At 42.1% G+C, this 15,828-nt stretch overlaps 1 protein-coding gene across 1 annotated transcript; it reads right to left on the bottom strand.

Moving 5' to 3' along the window:
• Positions 1–1,031: 1,031 nt before the first annotated feature.
• Positions 1,032–15,707, bottom strand: LOC120052917 (butyrophilin subfamily 2 member A1-like). Its single transcript, XM_039000152.1, has 4 exons — positions 15,690–15,707; positions 8,413–8,773; positions 8,040–8,327; positions 1,032–1,567 (listed from the first exon to the last, which is right to left on the bottom strand). Exons 1-4 carry the CDS (start codon positions 15,705–15,707, stop codon positions 1,032–1,034), a joined length of 1,203 nt encoding a protein of 400 aa, XP_038856080.1.
• Between the last annotated feature and the right edge of the window lie 121 nt (positions 15,708–15,828).

The following is a 15,828-nucleotide window of genomic DNA, read 5'->3' as shown; positions in this document are numbered from 1 at the left end:
ATCGCCCATTCGGAAAAGGAAAATGCAACACATATATTTACTCTGAGCTGCGCTTCGATAGATGGGTCGAAGATGGAAGACTGGTTTGCCCAGCAGAGATCACCATTGTCCTTTGAAGAATATTTCTGGTCGTAGTGTTGTAGAGCGGGTATGTTAAAGTACCCTGTCGTTCTTAGGAGATTGTCTGTCCTTTCCTAGGCCACATACGTTTACAGCTGCAGCTGATAACTCGACGTCTAGGATGTATCACTTCTTTAGGAAATAATTGTTCAATGTTCATACTAAGTTGCCATAATCAGTTTATGCTGTATTCTGGCTGGTCTAGTCGAAATACACCATTTCAGCGAGGTGATCATCACCTCCATGTTGAAATTCACCCTTTTAAACATTAGGACAGCAGTCCTAACATTTCTGGAACTAAATGTTAATTTTGCTAGGTTGTAGTTGAAATTAGCCCTTTTTAAACGTACGAACACCAGTCCTCACGTCATCGGGAACTAAGGTTAACTTCCGTCAATGGACTTTTGTACTGGGGGAGAGAAGGGCGTGTTTCATAGTTCTCAACCAATGTCTGTTCATTTGGGCATGGCCACTGAGTGAGCATAGTTTACTCATGAAAACAATTCTCTCATTTAGAAGTTAAAATTACATTTAATCTTTTCACAAATAGTTTCATATTTAATTCCATGTGAATCTGATAACTAGAATGTGTAGACTTTCCAAGATACAATTTATGTCGTCCTATCATCAGATATAATGTCCCAGACAACAACTGATCTGACATCATATTCTTTAAGGACCAACGGACACTTTCAACTGGTTGAGAAAGGGAACTATTGTTCCATTCCCCAGCCTTTTGATATTACCATACTTTCTCTGTGGTAACACATGGCTTTCCAGGAGTCCATTCTGTAGAGTGAAGAGAAAAGGAGGACAGGTATTTATGGGGGGGTCATAAACCTCACCCAACAGGACAATGTCATGACAGTAATACACACACAACCAGTATTTCAATGTTTGATATAAAACAGTTAGTCAGTGACATCTACAGGAGTGATGACCAGTGGGTCTGAGTTATCAATAATACCAGAATAAAAGAATGGATAGAGTTTCTCAGTGAAGGTGTAGCCAGTGAAAGAGTATATATGAGACCTGGCCTCTACATTGTAGAATGAGACCTGACCCTTCTCATAATCCACAAACACCCCCACCTTCTGGGGCTTCTCTCTCAGGGAGAGGGGGACAGAGGAGCCAGAGAGAGCATTGTACTCTCCCTTCCTCAGCCAAACAGTCCAGCATCCATTCTCAGGTTTCAGGAAAAAATTATTCTTCCTGTTGATGGACTCTCTGGCCACTCCTAAAGTCCACCCAGTCTTCTCCTCCACCTGCACCTCGTAGTAGAATCTTCCGGAGGAGAAACCCTCCTTTCCCAGGACATAGTGAACAGTATCAAACCTCTCTGGGTTATCAGGGAGATTCTGTTTTATGTCTCCACGTCTCACTTGTTTCCTGTCTTCAGACAGGATGAGTCTGGGATGTGCTGTATCAGGGTCTAGAGTCACATCCACTGTGGAGAGAAACATACACCTTTATTAGAATAAACTAAATAAACATAACAATATGGGGGACTGCATTTTACTGCTCAGTACATTACTCTGGGACACATGAATAGTGATGTGCTGTATCAGGGTCTAGAGTCACATCCACTGTGGGGAGAAACATACACCTTATTAGAATAAACACAATATGGGGGACTGCATTTTACTGCTCAGTACATTACTCTGGGACACATGAATAGTGATGTGCTGTATCAGGGTCTAGAGTCACATCCACTGTGAAGTAAAAAATAGTCTATAAAAATAAAAACATCAATATGTGGGAGGACATTTTACTGCAGGACTTACTGCACAGTACATTACTGTAGACATATATGGTTATTGACAACAACATACAGTATACTGTACATATGAATGTGTGGTCATGTTATTTCAAGTAATACCAGTATGTGAAGATATTAATATTCATGTGAAACTCTAGTAGGGCTGGGCCATATGGTCAAAATATCATATCACAGTACTTTAAATAAATTGACGGTATGACAGTATTTTATGCTTTTGAATAATAAAAGTTCAGAATTTGCATTATGAGTGGTGCGTGGCAAAACATACATTCTAAGTGATTGCAATGGGTCTTTCTCTATTCTGATTGTTTTATACTGTTCAACTCAACCAAAAATATTTTTCAGCATTTTCATCAATTTCTGTATTTCATGCACTCATTTGAGATCATTTTCACAATGCCACGTAGGGCTGCACGATATGGGAAAACAATCTGGGCTTTATTTTTAAACGAATGTTGCAATTTTGATTTGACTTGCGATTTAGAGCAAAATACTTGGGTGAACTGTTGGAATCAAGGAAATAGAATGATTATTCCAATTCAATAGTTTGAATATAATAGTGGCCACTTTAAATACAGTGTTTGACATGACAACAAATGAAAATGCCAGGGAGGAGTTATTGTGACACGGTAGGAACCAAAGTGTTGACTAATGTTTCCTAGGGGACTCTACAATCTTTGGATACATTGCATGTTTTCTCTTAGCTACTTCATGTAGCATACATATTCATGCTTTGCGTATTCCTCTTTGATTTAGAAGAAACTGTTGTGCAGATATCTATTACCGATCAAAAGTTGTGACACATCTACTCATTCAAGGGTTTTTCTTAATTTTTTTACTATTTTATACATTGTAGAATAATACTGAAGACATCAAAACTATGAAATAACAATTATGGAATCATGGAGTAACCAAAAAAGGTGTTTAAAAATAAAATGTATTTTAGATTCTTCAAAGTAGCCACCCTTTGGCTTGATGACAGCTTTTTTTGCACACTCTCTCAACCAGCTTCATGAGGAATGCTTTTCCAACAGTCTTGAAGGAGTTCCCATAAATGCTGAACACTTGTTGGCTGCTTTTCCTTCACTCTGCGGTCCTACCCATTCCAAACCATCTCAATTGGGTTGAGGTCAGATGATTGTGGAGGCCAGGTCATCTGATGCAGCACTCCATTACTCTTCTTCTTGGTCAAATAGCCCTTACACAGCCTGGAGATGTGTTTTGGGTCATTGTCCTGTTGAAAAACAAATGATAGTCCCACAAAGCGCAAACCAGATGGGATGGAGTAACGCTGCAGAATGCTGTGGTAGCTATGCTGGTTAAGTGTGCCTTGAATTCTAAATAAATCACTGACAGTGTCACCAGCAAAACATCCCCACACCATCACACCTCATCCTCCATGCTTCACGGTGGGAACCACACATGATCATCTGTTCACCTACTCTGCGTCTCACAAAGACACCGACACATTCAACCATGAAGGCCAGATTCACGGAGTCTCCTCTGAACAGTTGATGTTGAGATGTGTCTGTTACTTGAACTCTGTGAAGCATTTATTTGGGCTACAATTTCTGAGGCTGGTAACTCTAATCTACTTATCCTCTGCAGCAGAGGTAACTCTGGGTCTTCTTTTCCTGTGGCGGTCCTCATGAGAGCCAGTTTCATCAAAGCGCTTGATGGTTTTTGCGACTGCACTTAAAGAAACTTTAAAAGTTCTTGACATTTTCCAGATTAACTGACCTGCATGTCTTAAAGTAATGATGGACTGTCGTTTCTCTTTGCTTATTTGAGCTGTTCTTACCATAATATGGACTTGGTCTTTTACCAAATATGACTATCTTCTGTATACCACCCCTACCTTGCCACAACACAACTGATTGGCTCAAATGCATTAAGGAAAGAAATTCCACAAATGTACCTTTAACAAGGGACATCTGTTAATTGAAATGCATTCCAGGTGACTACCTCATGAATCTGGTTGACAGAATACCAAGAGTGTGCAAAGTTTTCATCAAGGCAAAGGGTGGCTACTTGAAGAATCTCCAATATAGAATACATGTTGATTTGTTTAACACTTTTTTGGTTACTACATGATTCCATGTCTTTTTCATAGTTTTGATGTCTTCACTATTATTCTACAATGTAGAAAATAGTACAAATAAAGAAAAACCCTGGAATGAGTTTTGACTTGTACTGTAGTTCTACACCATTACTGGGATTATCAGTCTGTATACAGTAGCTAGTTACGTTTGCTCTGACTCGGTACATTTATTAGCTAGCTAACGATTAGCATTAGCAGCTAACAAAATTAAGCCCAATTTGCTTAGAAAATAGAAACTATCTGTTTGCAGATGTAAGAAACACAAACGTATAGTGTAATTATAGAACGCTAGTGGATTTATATTAAGAAGCAAAGTGAAAACAGCATCGTTGTCATCAACATTGTTACCCATACTGCATTGATGCGGAGACTGAATGCAGTTGTCTCTTTGTGAGAGAAACAACAAATGCGCTCCATGAGTGACAGGGGGCGGGGCTAGGTCTGTGTGGAATGCGGCATGGAGAGAGAGAGCGGAGAGAGATGACTCAAGTAGCGAAGTAAACTATAAAAATGGACGTAACACACGGCGTATCACATTTAACAAACCAAACAGTCAAATACCGTTATAGAAAGTAAAGTTTAAAAAACAAACCTTTTCGTGCATCAATATCGTAAAATACGGTATGCCGCACAGCCCTAAACTCTAGGTGGGTGGACTGGAGAGTACAACAAACACTGACCTGCATGTTTTCTGATGGTTTCAAGTTCTACAATATAAAGAGAGAGAATGTCAGATTTGGAGATACCAGAAACTATGGTAATATAATATTACAGTAGAGTATACTGTGTGGTGCCCTTTGAACACTATGACAAATCTCCTTCTCTTAATCTCTAAACTTTATTGATAAGGTTTAGAACCAGAAACAAAGTGACATAGTGTAAAAATACATCCCTCTACCATAATATAGTATACCTTAAGCAACAAAAATATGATATGAAATATATTTTAAATACAATTCAGTATCATTAATTTACCTGGACAGCCCTTCATGTTTACTAAATCTGTGGGTAAATTAAACATAAAACAAATTATAATTCTAGCTAATTAAAGTGAGAACATTTTGAAATAAATTAATAAAACAATATAATTCTTTGTGTGAACATTTCCATCGCAGTGAGTAAAAAATGATTCCAATACAGGGATGTTTTACCACATAATTATGACTCATCTGTGTGCTATTTGCACAATGCAAATTGTAAGCCCTTGGAAATGGGCTCTCCAACCCTGTTCCTGGAGACCACTCTGTAGGTTTTAACTCCAACCCTGTTCCTGGAGACCACTCTGTAGGTTTTAACTCCAACCCTGTTCCTGGAGACCACCCTGTAGGTTTTAACTCCAACCCTGTTCCTGGAGACCACCCTGTAGGTGTTAACTCCAACCCTGTTCCTGGAGACCACCATATATGTTTTAACTCCAACCCTGTTCCTGGAGACCACCCTGTAGGTTTTCGCTCCAACCCTGTTCCTGGAGACCACCCTGTAGGTTTTAACTCCAACCCTGTTCCTGGAGACCACCCTGTAGGTTTTCGCTCCAACCCTGTTCCTGGAGACCACCCTGTAGGTTTTAACTCCAACCCTGTTCCTGGAGACCACCCTGTAGGTTTTAACTCCAACCCTGTTCCTGGAGACCACCCTGTAGGTTTTAACTCCAACCCTAATCTAGTGCACCTGATTCTAACAATTTGCTTCTTAATAAGTTGAATCAGGTTTGTTACAATTAAGGTTGGATTAAAAACCTACAGGATGGTAGCTCGGCAGGATCAGGGTTGGAGAACCCTGGCTTAGAATATACATGTATGTATTGTATATTGACCATAAGGGTCTAGTAATGCATCGTGCTCCTACTTACCCAGCTGATCAGCAAGTATCTCTGCAGACAAACAGATTAATTATAGTCAAAGTAAAGCATTCTTAATGGTGAATAATTAATTCAACTATTTGTGTGGCAGGGGGATGGGGACAGTAAAAACAATGTGATAAAAAGCATTAATGTCAAATATGTAAGGATTTTAAATCCATGAAACAAGCTGTTGTACTGCTATCCATTTCTGTTACATATTCATGTATGTATTGTATATTGACCATAAGGGTCTAGTAATGCATCGTGCTCCTACTTACCCAGCTGATCAGCAAGTATCTCTGCAGACAAACAGATTAATTATAGTCAAAGTAAAGCATTCTTAATGGTGAATAATTAATTCAACTATTTGTGTGGCAGGGGGATGGGGACAGTAAAAACAATGTGATAAAAAGCATTAATGTCAAATATGTAAGGATTTTAAATCCATGAAACAAGCTGTTGTACTGCTATCCATTTCTGTTACATATTCATGTAATGGGAATTGTTTGTCTCCAATTGTTGTTTGGTATAACAATCAAATTGGGAGTAAAAAAATGACACATTGATGCAAAGGACTGTTGGACACAACTTACTCAGCTTACGAGTGTTGTGATCTAGATTTTTCTCTGCAGACATAAGAGAACCGTTAGAGTGAACATCCTTAATGAACACATCTCACATCCATGAAGAAGACAATTATTAAAATATGAACATATGACACATTGATGCACAGGACCATGAGTGTCAAACTCATTCCATGGAGGGCCTGGTATCTGCTGGTTTTTGGTTGTTCCTTTCAATTAACACCTAGACAACCAGGTGAAGGGGAGTTCCTTACTAACTAGTGGCCTTTATTCATCAATCAAGTACAAGGAAGGAGTGAAAACCTGCAGACACTCGGTCCTCCATGGAATGAGTTTGACACATGTGCATAGGACTGTTCTTTAACTTGCTCTGCAGAAATAAAATAAAAAACAGAAAACAGAGAACATCGTTAATGAACAAGAACCTCAGCGTTTTCTCTGACAAAGTTCCATTTCTGGAGGAGAAAACTGCATGTTTGACAGTAAGACACTACTTAACTATCTCTTGACTGTGTTTAGCTTAGGATGCATCTACAGACATGGAAATAGATAACAGTTAGAGGAAAGGTCCACAAAATGACCTACTCAATATGTTTTCTGACAGCCAATTACACTGATTCAGGTAAACCAGGCACTGATTTTTAAAGAAATCCTTATATTAAATCTAGTATTTTTGTGGAGAAATAGAAATGTTTGCCCTATTCATAGAAATGTGCATGTTTTAATACAAAACCTTAAATACACCTGTCCAGTATCTGACCAATGTCTGCTTTTTACTTCTAAAGGTCAAACAGGGGGTGCTTATATTTGTCCTGTTTCACTGTATATACAAGTGTTTAACTTAGGTGTGAGGTGTGAAGTGGAACTGTGTTTATTTGCATATCTCAACTCCCCATGAGAGTGTGGTCACTGCCAGGGACCAGCCATTATTGACGGCGACCCTGGAGTAATGAGGGTTAAGTGCCTTGCTCAAGGGTAGATCAACTGATCTTTTTCACCTTGTCGGCTCGGGGAATTGAACTAGCAAGCATTCGGTTCTAGTTCCCAACTCCTTGTGTATGTCACTGTAAACTGCACTGTAAAACATTTACATTCAGTAAAATAAAACCCTTTAATAACTTTTCTATGACTGTAGTCATTGTACGAACTTTTCCGCCACCAGATGCTGAAAGCTGATATGGCCACAAGGACAATGACCAGAGAGACAATCACTGCAAGGGCCACTTTCCATGTTTCTGTGTGAACAAGGATCAGCTCGCCTGCAAGACACAAATCAACTGAGATCAGAGACATGCTACCTAATAATAATAATAATAATAATGGGACATTTCACTCAAAGAAAGCTTTGTCCGAAGTTTACAGACCTCAAATGTAAACTTATGTTAATGAAACCACATCCCATGACATCAGTTGTGTAGATCCAGCAATATGCCTCAATGCCAAATGACTGGAAAAGATGAGCACCATCTAATTTCCTGGTTTAATGTTTAATGTGTTTATCTTTTCCATTCATTTGAGGTGGAGGCATACAGCTGGATCTACAAAACCAACGTGGTTTCATCTTGACATTAGAATACTTTAGAGTTCTAAACAATAATATGTTGTGTTACTCACTAGGGATGTGAAACTCTGTCTCCATCTTAATCACATCATAGATCTGTCTCTGTCTGACTCTACAGGTAAAGCGGTTGATGTCAGTCTCCTTTACGATGGTCTTTAGTTTAACTATGTAGAATCCCTCATAGTCCCTGTCTGTCTCTGACGGTCCAGCAGACAGAGTGACCCCTTCACTGTCCAGCCACTCCAACTCAGGCTCAGGGAACCAGCCTTTAGATACACACAGCAGAGTCATTCCTCCTTCTTTCTGTCCCTCAATGGAAACCTCTGGCTTGGATCCTATAGCTACAGACACAAAGGGAGACTGGAGATGAAGTACTACTGAGATTGGGAGGAACATCATATGGGTTGTTGTATTTAAGAAATGTACCTCTGACATAGACTTGAATGGTGGCATCATCATAATGTGTCTTAGACTCAACAAGACATTTATAACGTCCATCATCAATGCCCTGTACCCTGGTCAGTTTCAAAGCGATGTTTCCCTTCTTCAGTTCCTCTTTAAACAGCGATGTCCTTCCCCTGTAGGAGTGGATCTGATCATGGTATTTGTCTCTGCCGTCTTGGTAGAGATGGACTCTAATGTTTGACTGAGGGTCTGGGAGGATGATTCTGAACCAGTCAACTCTCATGTCCTCAGCACTGATGTTGGGTTTGATAGAACAGGGCAGAATGATGTCATCACCAGCCACAGCAACAATGGCACGAGTCGGACCAAGAACCTCAAACTTCTCAGGAAAGAAAAACAACCATTCAATATCAAAAGCAACCATGCACATCATCAGCTGTTGGTCCCTTTCAGACTTTAACAGACCACATTAAAGATCAACACCAAACCTGGCCCAAATACTTAAGGTTTGCTTGATTTAGCTTGGTTGCCAATGGAATAGCCTAGTACCGAAAGTGCATTGTTCATGCAAATCCTCACATCATTCACACACACACACACACACACACACACACACACACACACACACACACACACACACACACACACACAGAGAGAACATGTGAGGTCACTCTACCAGAGCCTGCTCTTTGGAGGAGAAGCAGGATATTGACACACAGACAGTCTGTCCAAGTCCACATCATTTCTGAAAGAGAGGATAACATACTGTATATAAATCATAAAGATCCTGAGCTCTAGACCCGCAATGTGATTCAAAGTAGGCGATGTTATGGATCATATGGTATGATATGGATTTATTATACCTCCTGAGACCACCTGAGACCTAAGACAGAAGACTACTTAAGACAGACATTCAAAAATATGTAAAACTTGGTCCTTTTATCTAATAATATAAAACATTTCTCCCATTATCTCCATAATCCCTGACAGCTGCACTGAGGGATATGACAGACAGACACACTATTTTATAACCTGAGGCCAAAGACTACTCAAGACAGACTTTCTTAAATATGCTAAACCTTTTATCAAGGCCTGTCTGGTTCTCACACACAGCTACTGCCAACCATCAACATCGACTTGAATATTAATTGCTGGGATTTATTAGAGTAAAGCATTTCTGCCATCAACTCTATTTTCCTTGACAGCTTTAAACACATATACAAATAATACTTACGATTAGATACACGCAGATCACAATTGAGAAGAGTTTGGCTTAAAGCTCGCTCGCCTGTGGTGGAAAGACTGGAGAGAAAATACATCTGGTGTGTCTACTGCAAGGCAGGGAAGTAGCTTCAACATAACTTGATATACTTGTTATTCTTGTAGATGAGATGGAATCCATACTTTAATCAGCTTGAGTTGACTTATGAGGAAGTAGGTGAGAGGTGGCATAGTTTCTGGAAACAAACCTCTGACAAACTGACTACACTAAGATGTCACACATAGAGATCACAGGAGGCTGGTAAGGGGAGGACAGCTCATAATAATGGCTGCAGTGGAGTAAATGGAATGGTATCAGCAACATGGAAGCCAGGTCTTTGATGTGTTTGAGACCATTCTATTAATTCCATTCCAGCCATTAATATGACTCTGTCCTCCCAAATGAACGTGCCACCAGCCACCTGTGACAGAGATGCAAGCGATCGCTGAGGGATCATCCACTACCCTCAACCTGTTGTTTGTTCACTTTCACTTGATTTTTTTTCTTACTCCTTTCAGTTTTTAACTCTGTCCTCTTTATATTACCATCCATATGTCACATATTGATTGTGGCATCCACTGTGGTGGGTTGTTGACATGGACTACAAGAGAACCATGGCCTTATTGCACTTACATCAAGTTGACACTAGAGGGCAGTAGACACACACTGATCACAGTGACATGTCATTGCAGAGATGGAAGAGGAAGTGGCACATCCCACTCCCTAATTAATTTTTTCAATGGAAGTCAATGAACTAAGAAGACCACACCCATCTGCTATCGCATTGGTCCCTACGGGAGAGCCGCCCCCTTAAGTAGACCAGAAATGACAACTTTTTTTCATTGGTAAATGACAGTAGTCAACTATCTTCATTTATCCACCATCTTAGGCCATGTCAGACAGCCTGTGGTGCTGTAGAGGTTAAAGCACGTGATCATGTAGGGAAATACAAACTAGTTATATTATCCTATTTCAGCTCGTATTAATAAGAAATAATGTGGTACTACTGACTATTATATCATGGTACCTACATAAACTCAGCAAAAAAAGAAACGTCCCTTTTTCAGGACCTTGTCTATCAAAGATAATTCCTAAAAATCCAAATAACTTCACAGATCTTCATTGTAAAGTGTATAAACACTGTTTCCCATGCTTGTTCAATGAACCATAAACAATTAATGAACCTGTGGAACGGTCGTTAAGACACTAACAGCTTACAGACGGTAGGCAATTAAGGTCACAGTTATGAAAACTTAGGACACTAAAGAGGCCTTTCTACTACCTCTGAAAAACACCAAAAGAAAGATGCCCAGGGTCCCTGCTCATCTGCGTGAACGTGCCTTAGGCATGCTGCAAGGAGGCATGTCTGTGGAACTTGTTCAGTTTATGTCTCAGTTGTTGAATCTTGTTATGTTCATACAAATATTTACACATGTTAAGTTTGCTGAAAATAAAATCAGTTGACAGTGAGAGGACATTTCTTTATTTAGCAACTGCCTGATACTGTAACCAAACAGTGCTCTACATCATGGTGCTATGTGACCTGGTCAAAGCAGTGCACTATATTATGAGGTGTAGTAGGAGTTCCACCATACCAGTCTCAGAGCAATACACTTTACAGTATGTGTATGTGTTGACCATGAGGGTGATCTGAGGCTATGTCCCTAATGGCATCTTATTCCCTAGCCTATATGTTCTACTACTTTGACAAGGGCCGATAGGGATCTGTGTAGTAAACTGTATAGGGAATAGGGTGCCATTTGGGACACAAACTGACTGCTGAGACAGACAAGTAAAAGGAACAGGAAACATATTGTATTAAGTATGTAAAACATGATCCCAATACATATAAGGTACTACGTATAAAGTATTACATGTACTGTGGCACCCCAGAGAAACATCTGAAACATTTATCTCTATAACCCCATAATCATAATACATACATTACTTATCATAATACTTACAATTAGATGCTCACAGATCACCATGAGAAAGAATTGATGGTTTCAATATCGTCAGGAAACAGGAAGGAAGTTGTGCACCTGTAACGGATGTGAAATGGCTAGCTAGTCGGTGGTGCGCGCTAATAGCGTTTCAATCGGTTCCGTCACTCGCTTTGAGACCTTGAATTGAAGTAGTGGTTCCCCTTGCTCTCCAAGGGCCGCGGCCTTTGTGGAGCGATGGGTAACGATGCTTCGTGGGCGACCGTTGTTGATGTGTGCAGAGGGTCCCTGGTTCGCGCCCGGGTCGGGGCGAGGGGACGCCGTAAAGTTATACTGTTACACACCTACTGCCAGGCTGTGATGAACCACCATGTGTTAGTAGGAAGCATGCTTCAGTGAGAATAGAACATTTTGCGGTAGAACTACCAGTATGTGAAACTTCTCAACATTGAGTATGCTTTAAAATGCCAGGATGTCATGCTCATTTAGTTTTCTTCTACGTACAGTAGTATGATGTATTTTTTTAACCTTTATTTAACCAGGCAAGTCAATAAAGAACAAATTCTTATTTACAATGACCGCCTACCCCGGCCAAACCTGGACGATGCTGGGCCAATGGTGCACCGCCTTATGGGACTCCCAATCACGGCCAGATGTGATACAGCCTGGATTCGAACCAGGGACTGTACTGATGCCTCTTGCACTGAGATGCAGTGCGCCACTCAGGAGCCCACAGCACACATACAGCATGCAGACTTTCACTGAGTGACTTATGCTCCGTACCTCATCCACACTGAATGTCCCATAATGACAGTGTCAGTTCCATACTATGTGGACTGCTGGCTTGGACTACAGGAGAACCAGGGCCTTCTGACACTGACATAAAGCACACTAGAGGGCAGTAGATACACACTGATCACAGGGACATGGTAGCTAAGCTTTGATACGTATGGTGCTGTAGAGAGGAAGAGCATTATCATGTTGGGAACCAGTCCTCTTCTACCATCTCTTCTCATCTACCTCCTGCTCCTCATCTACCTCCTGCTCCTCATCTACCTCCTGCTCCTCATCTACCTCCTGCTGGACTTCCTGACGGGCCGCCCCCAGGTGGTGAGGGTAGGTAGCAACACATCTGCCACGCTGATCCTCAACACTGGAGCCCCCCAGGGGTGCGTGCTCAGTCCCCTCCTGTACTCCCTGTTCACCCACGACTGCATGGCCAGGCACGACTCCAACGCCATCATTAAGTTTTCAGACGACACAACAGTGGTAGCCCTGATCACCGACAACGACAAGACAGCCTATAGGGAGGAGGTCAGAGACTAGGACAAAAAGGCTTCTCAACAGTTTTTACCCCCAAGCCATAAGACTCCTGAACAGGTAATCAAATGGCTACCCGAACTATTTGCATTGTGTGCCCCCCCCAACCACTATTTTACGCTGCTGCTACTATCTGTTTATCATATATACATAGTCACTTTAACTATACATTCATGTACATAGTACCTCAGTTGGCCCGACCAACCAATGCTCCCGCACATTGGCTAACCTGGCTACCTGCATGTGTCCCGCAACCACCACCCGCCAACCCCTCTTTTACGCTACTGCTACTCTCTGTTTATCATATATGCATAGTCGCTTTAACCATATCTACATGTACATACTACCTCAATCAGCCCGACTAACCGGTGCCTGTATGTAGCCTCGCTACTGTTATAGCCTCACAACTGTATATAGCCTCGCTACTGTTATTTTTCACTGTCTTTTTACTGTTGTTTTTATTTCCTTACTTACTTATTTCCTTACTTAGAGCCTGTAAGTAAGCATTTCACTGTAAAGTCTACACCTGTTGTATTCGGCGCATGTGACAAATAAACTTTGATTTGATTTGCTCCTCATCTAACTCCTGCTCCTCATCTGCCTCCTGCTCCTCATCTAACCCCTGCTCCTCATCTGCCTCCTGCTCCTCATCTAACCCCTGCTCCTCATCTGCCTCCTGCTCCTCATCTACCTCCTGCTCCTCATCTGCCTCCTGCTCCTCATCTGCCTCCTGCTCCTCATTTAACTCCTGCTCCTCATCTAACTCCTGCTCCTCATCTACCTCCTGCTCCTCATCTACCTCCTGCTCCTCATCTGCCTCCTGCTCCTCATCTGCCTCCTGCTCCTCATCTACCTCCTGCTCCTCATCTACCTCCTGCTCCTCATCTGCCTCCTGCTCCTCATCTGCCTCCTGCTCCTCATCTACCTCCTGCTCCTCATCTGCCTCCTGCTCCTCATCTGCCTCCTGCTCCTCATCTGCCTCCTGCTCCTCATCTAACCCCTGCTCCTCATCTACCTCCTGCTCCTCATCTAACCCCTGCTCCTCATCTGCCTCCTGCTCCTCATCTACCTCCTGCTCCTCATCTACCTCCTGCTCCTCATCTACCTCCTGCTCCTCATCTGCCTCCTGCTCCTCATCTACCTCCTGCTCCTCATCTACCTCCTGCTCCTCATCTGCCTCCTGCTCCTCATCTGCCTCCTGCTCCTCATCTGCCTCCTGCTCCTCATCTACCTCCTGCTCCTCATCTACCTCCTGCTCCTCATCTGCCTCCTGCTCCTCATCTGCCTCCTGCTCCTCATCTACCTCCTGCTCCTCATCTACCTCCTGCTCCTCATCTGCCTCCTGCTCCTCATCTGCCTCCTGCTCCTCATCTAACTCCTGCTCCTCATCTACCTCCTGCTCCTCATCTAACCCCTGCTCCTCATCTGCCTCCTGCTCCTCATCTACCTCCTGCTCCTCATCTGCCTCCTGCTCCTCATCTAACCTCTTGCTCCTCATCTGCCTCCTGCTCCTCATTTAACTCCTGCTCCTCATCTAACTCCTGCTCCTCATCTACCTCCTGCTCCTCATCTACCTCCTGCTCCTCATCTACCTCCTGGTCCTCATCTGCCTCCTACAACTCTTCATCTTCTGTGTCCTTTCTCTCATCTCCCTCCTCTACCTTCACCTCCTTTTCTTATTTCTCCTCCTCCTCTCATTCCTCTCCTCCTCTGAGAGAGAACTCCCATCTCAGTCCCAGAGACAGTAATGTGTTTGCTGTGGTTAGTGGTGATGTGAGACTACTGAGACAGGCAGGAAACAGAACAGGAAACACTATAGTCTGCGCATCCCATAACACACTGCAGAGGAGAGAAAACACACCCACTCTGTTTCAGCCTCTGAAACAAGAGAATAGGCCTATCTACAATATGTAGTCCAAAAGGTGATAACTGCAGTAGATTTGATAAAAGGTGATAACTGCAGTAGGTTTGATTAAAGGTGATGACTGCAGTAGGCTTGATTAAAGGTGATAACTGCAGTAGGTTTAATAAAAGGTGTGATTACTACAGTAGGACTGTTAAAAGGTGATAACTGCAGTATAAATTAGAATAGGAAGACCAGTGAGTTGACATTCTGTGTATGACTGTATGGTATGTATGGGTGTATGATTTGTGTTCAATGTGTATGTGAGTAGTGTCATGCAGTGACTACTACAGAGATTACTGCAGCTCAGGGGCTAGATCAGATTACAGGTGGGGGTGGGGTGGGGGGGGGGGGGGGTCAGGTGAAATCAATAGGAGAGCAGTGAAAGTGGAGAGAGAGAAAGATGAAAGAGAGATATATTATGTATTTCACTTGCTATAGCAATGTAAACATAAGTTTCCCATGCCAATAAAGCCCTTAAATTGAAATTGAATGAGAAGAGACAGTGAAAGGGCAGAGCAGGGGAGAGAGAATGAGAAAAGGGCCACTGCACTGAGGGATATGACAGACAGACAGACAGACAGACAGACAGACAGACAGACAGACAGACAGACAGACAGACAGACAGACAGACACAGAACAATGCCCTGAGCATGTAGCAATTATCTTTTACTAAGTGCGTGTGTGCTGTTCCTCAATGGACAACTGATAACACGCTGCTCAGCATGTTCACTCTACTCAAAGCTTTAGTCCCATTAAGACAGCTCTGTCCAATCAGCAGACAGCATGTATATTCATTTGAAGCATAAAGCTCATAAAGCAGGAGATTAACTGGGGCTGAGGAACATGGAAAACATCTGAAACACAACACTGCTCTGGGCACAACCATGTTGACTTGTTGTGTATGTATGGATGTATCTAATTCCAATGGGGTAAAATGGGACAGCCCACAGTAGAGATCGACTATAAAAAGCTAAGGCGCCCAGAACAGGACGCACAATCAGGGGCGG

This window comes from Salvelinus namaycush, chromosome 1 (genome assembly GCF_016432855.1).
Source record: "Salvelinus namaycush isolate Seneca chromosome 1, SaNama_1.0, whole genome shotgun sequence".
Classification (NCBI taxonomy): Eukaryota; Metazoa; Chordata; class Actinopteri; order Salmoniformes; family Salmonidae; genus Salvelinus; species Salvelinus namaycush.
Note: the sequence above shows the minus strand (reverse complement) of the source record. Positions and strands in the feature narration are given on the sequence as shown.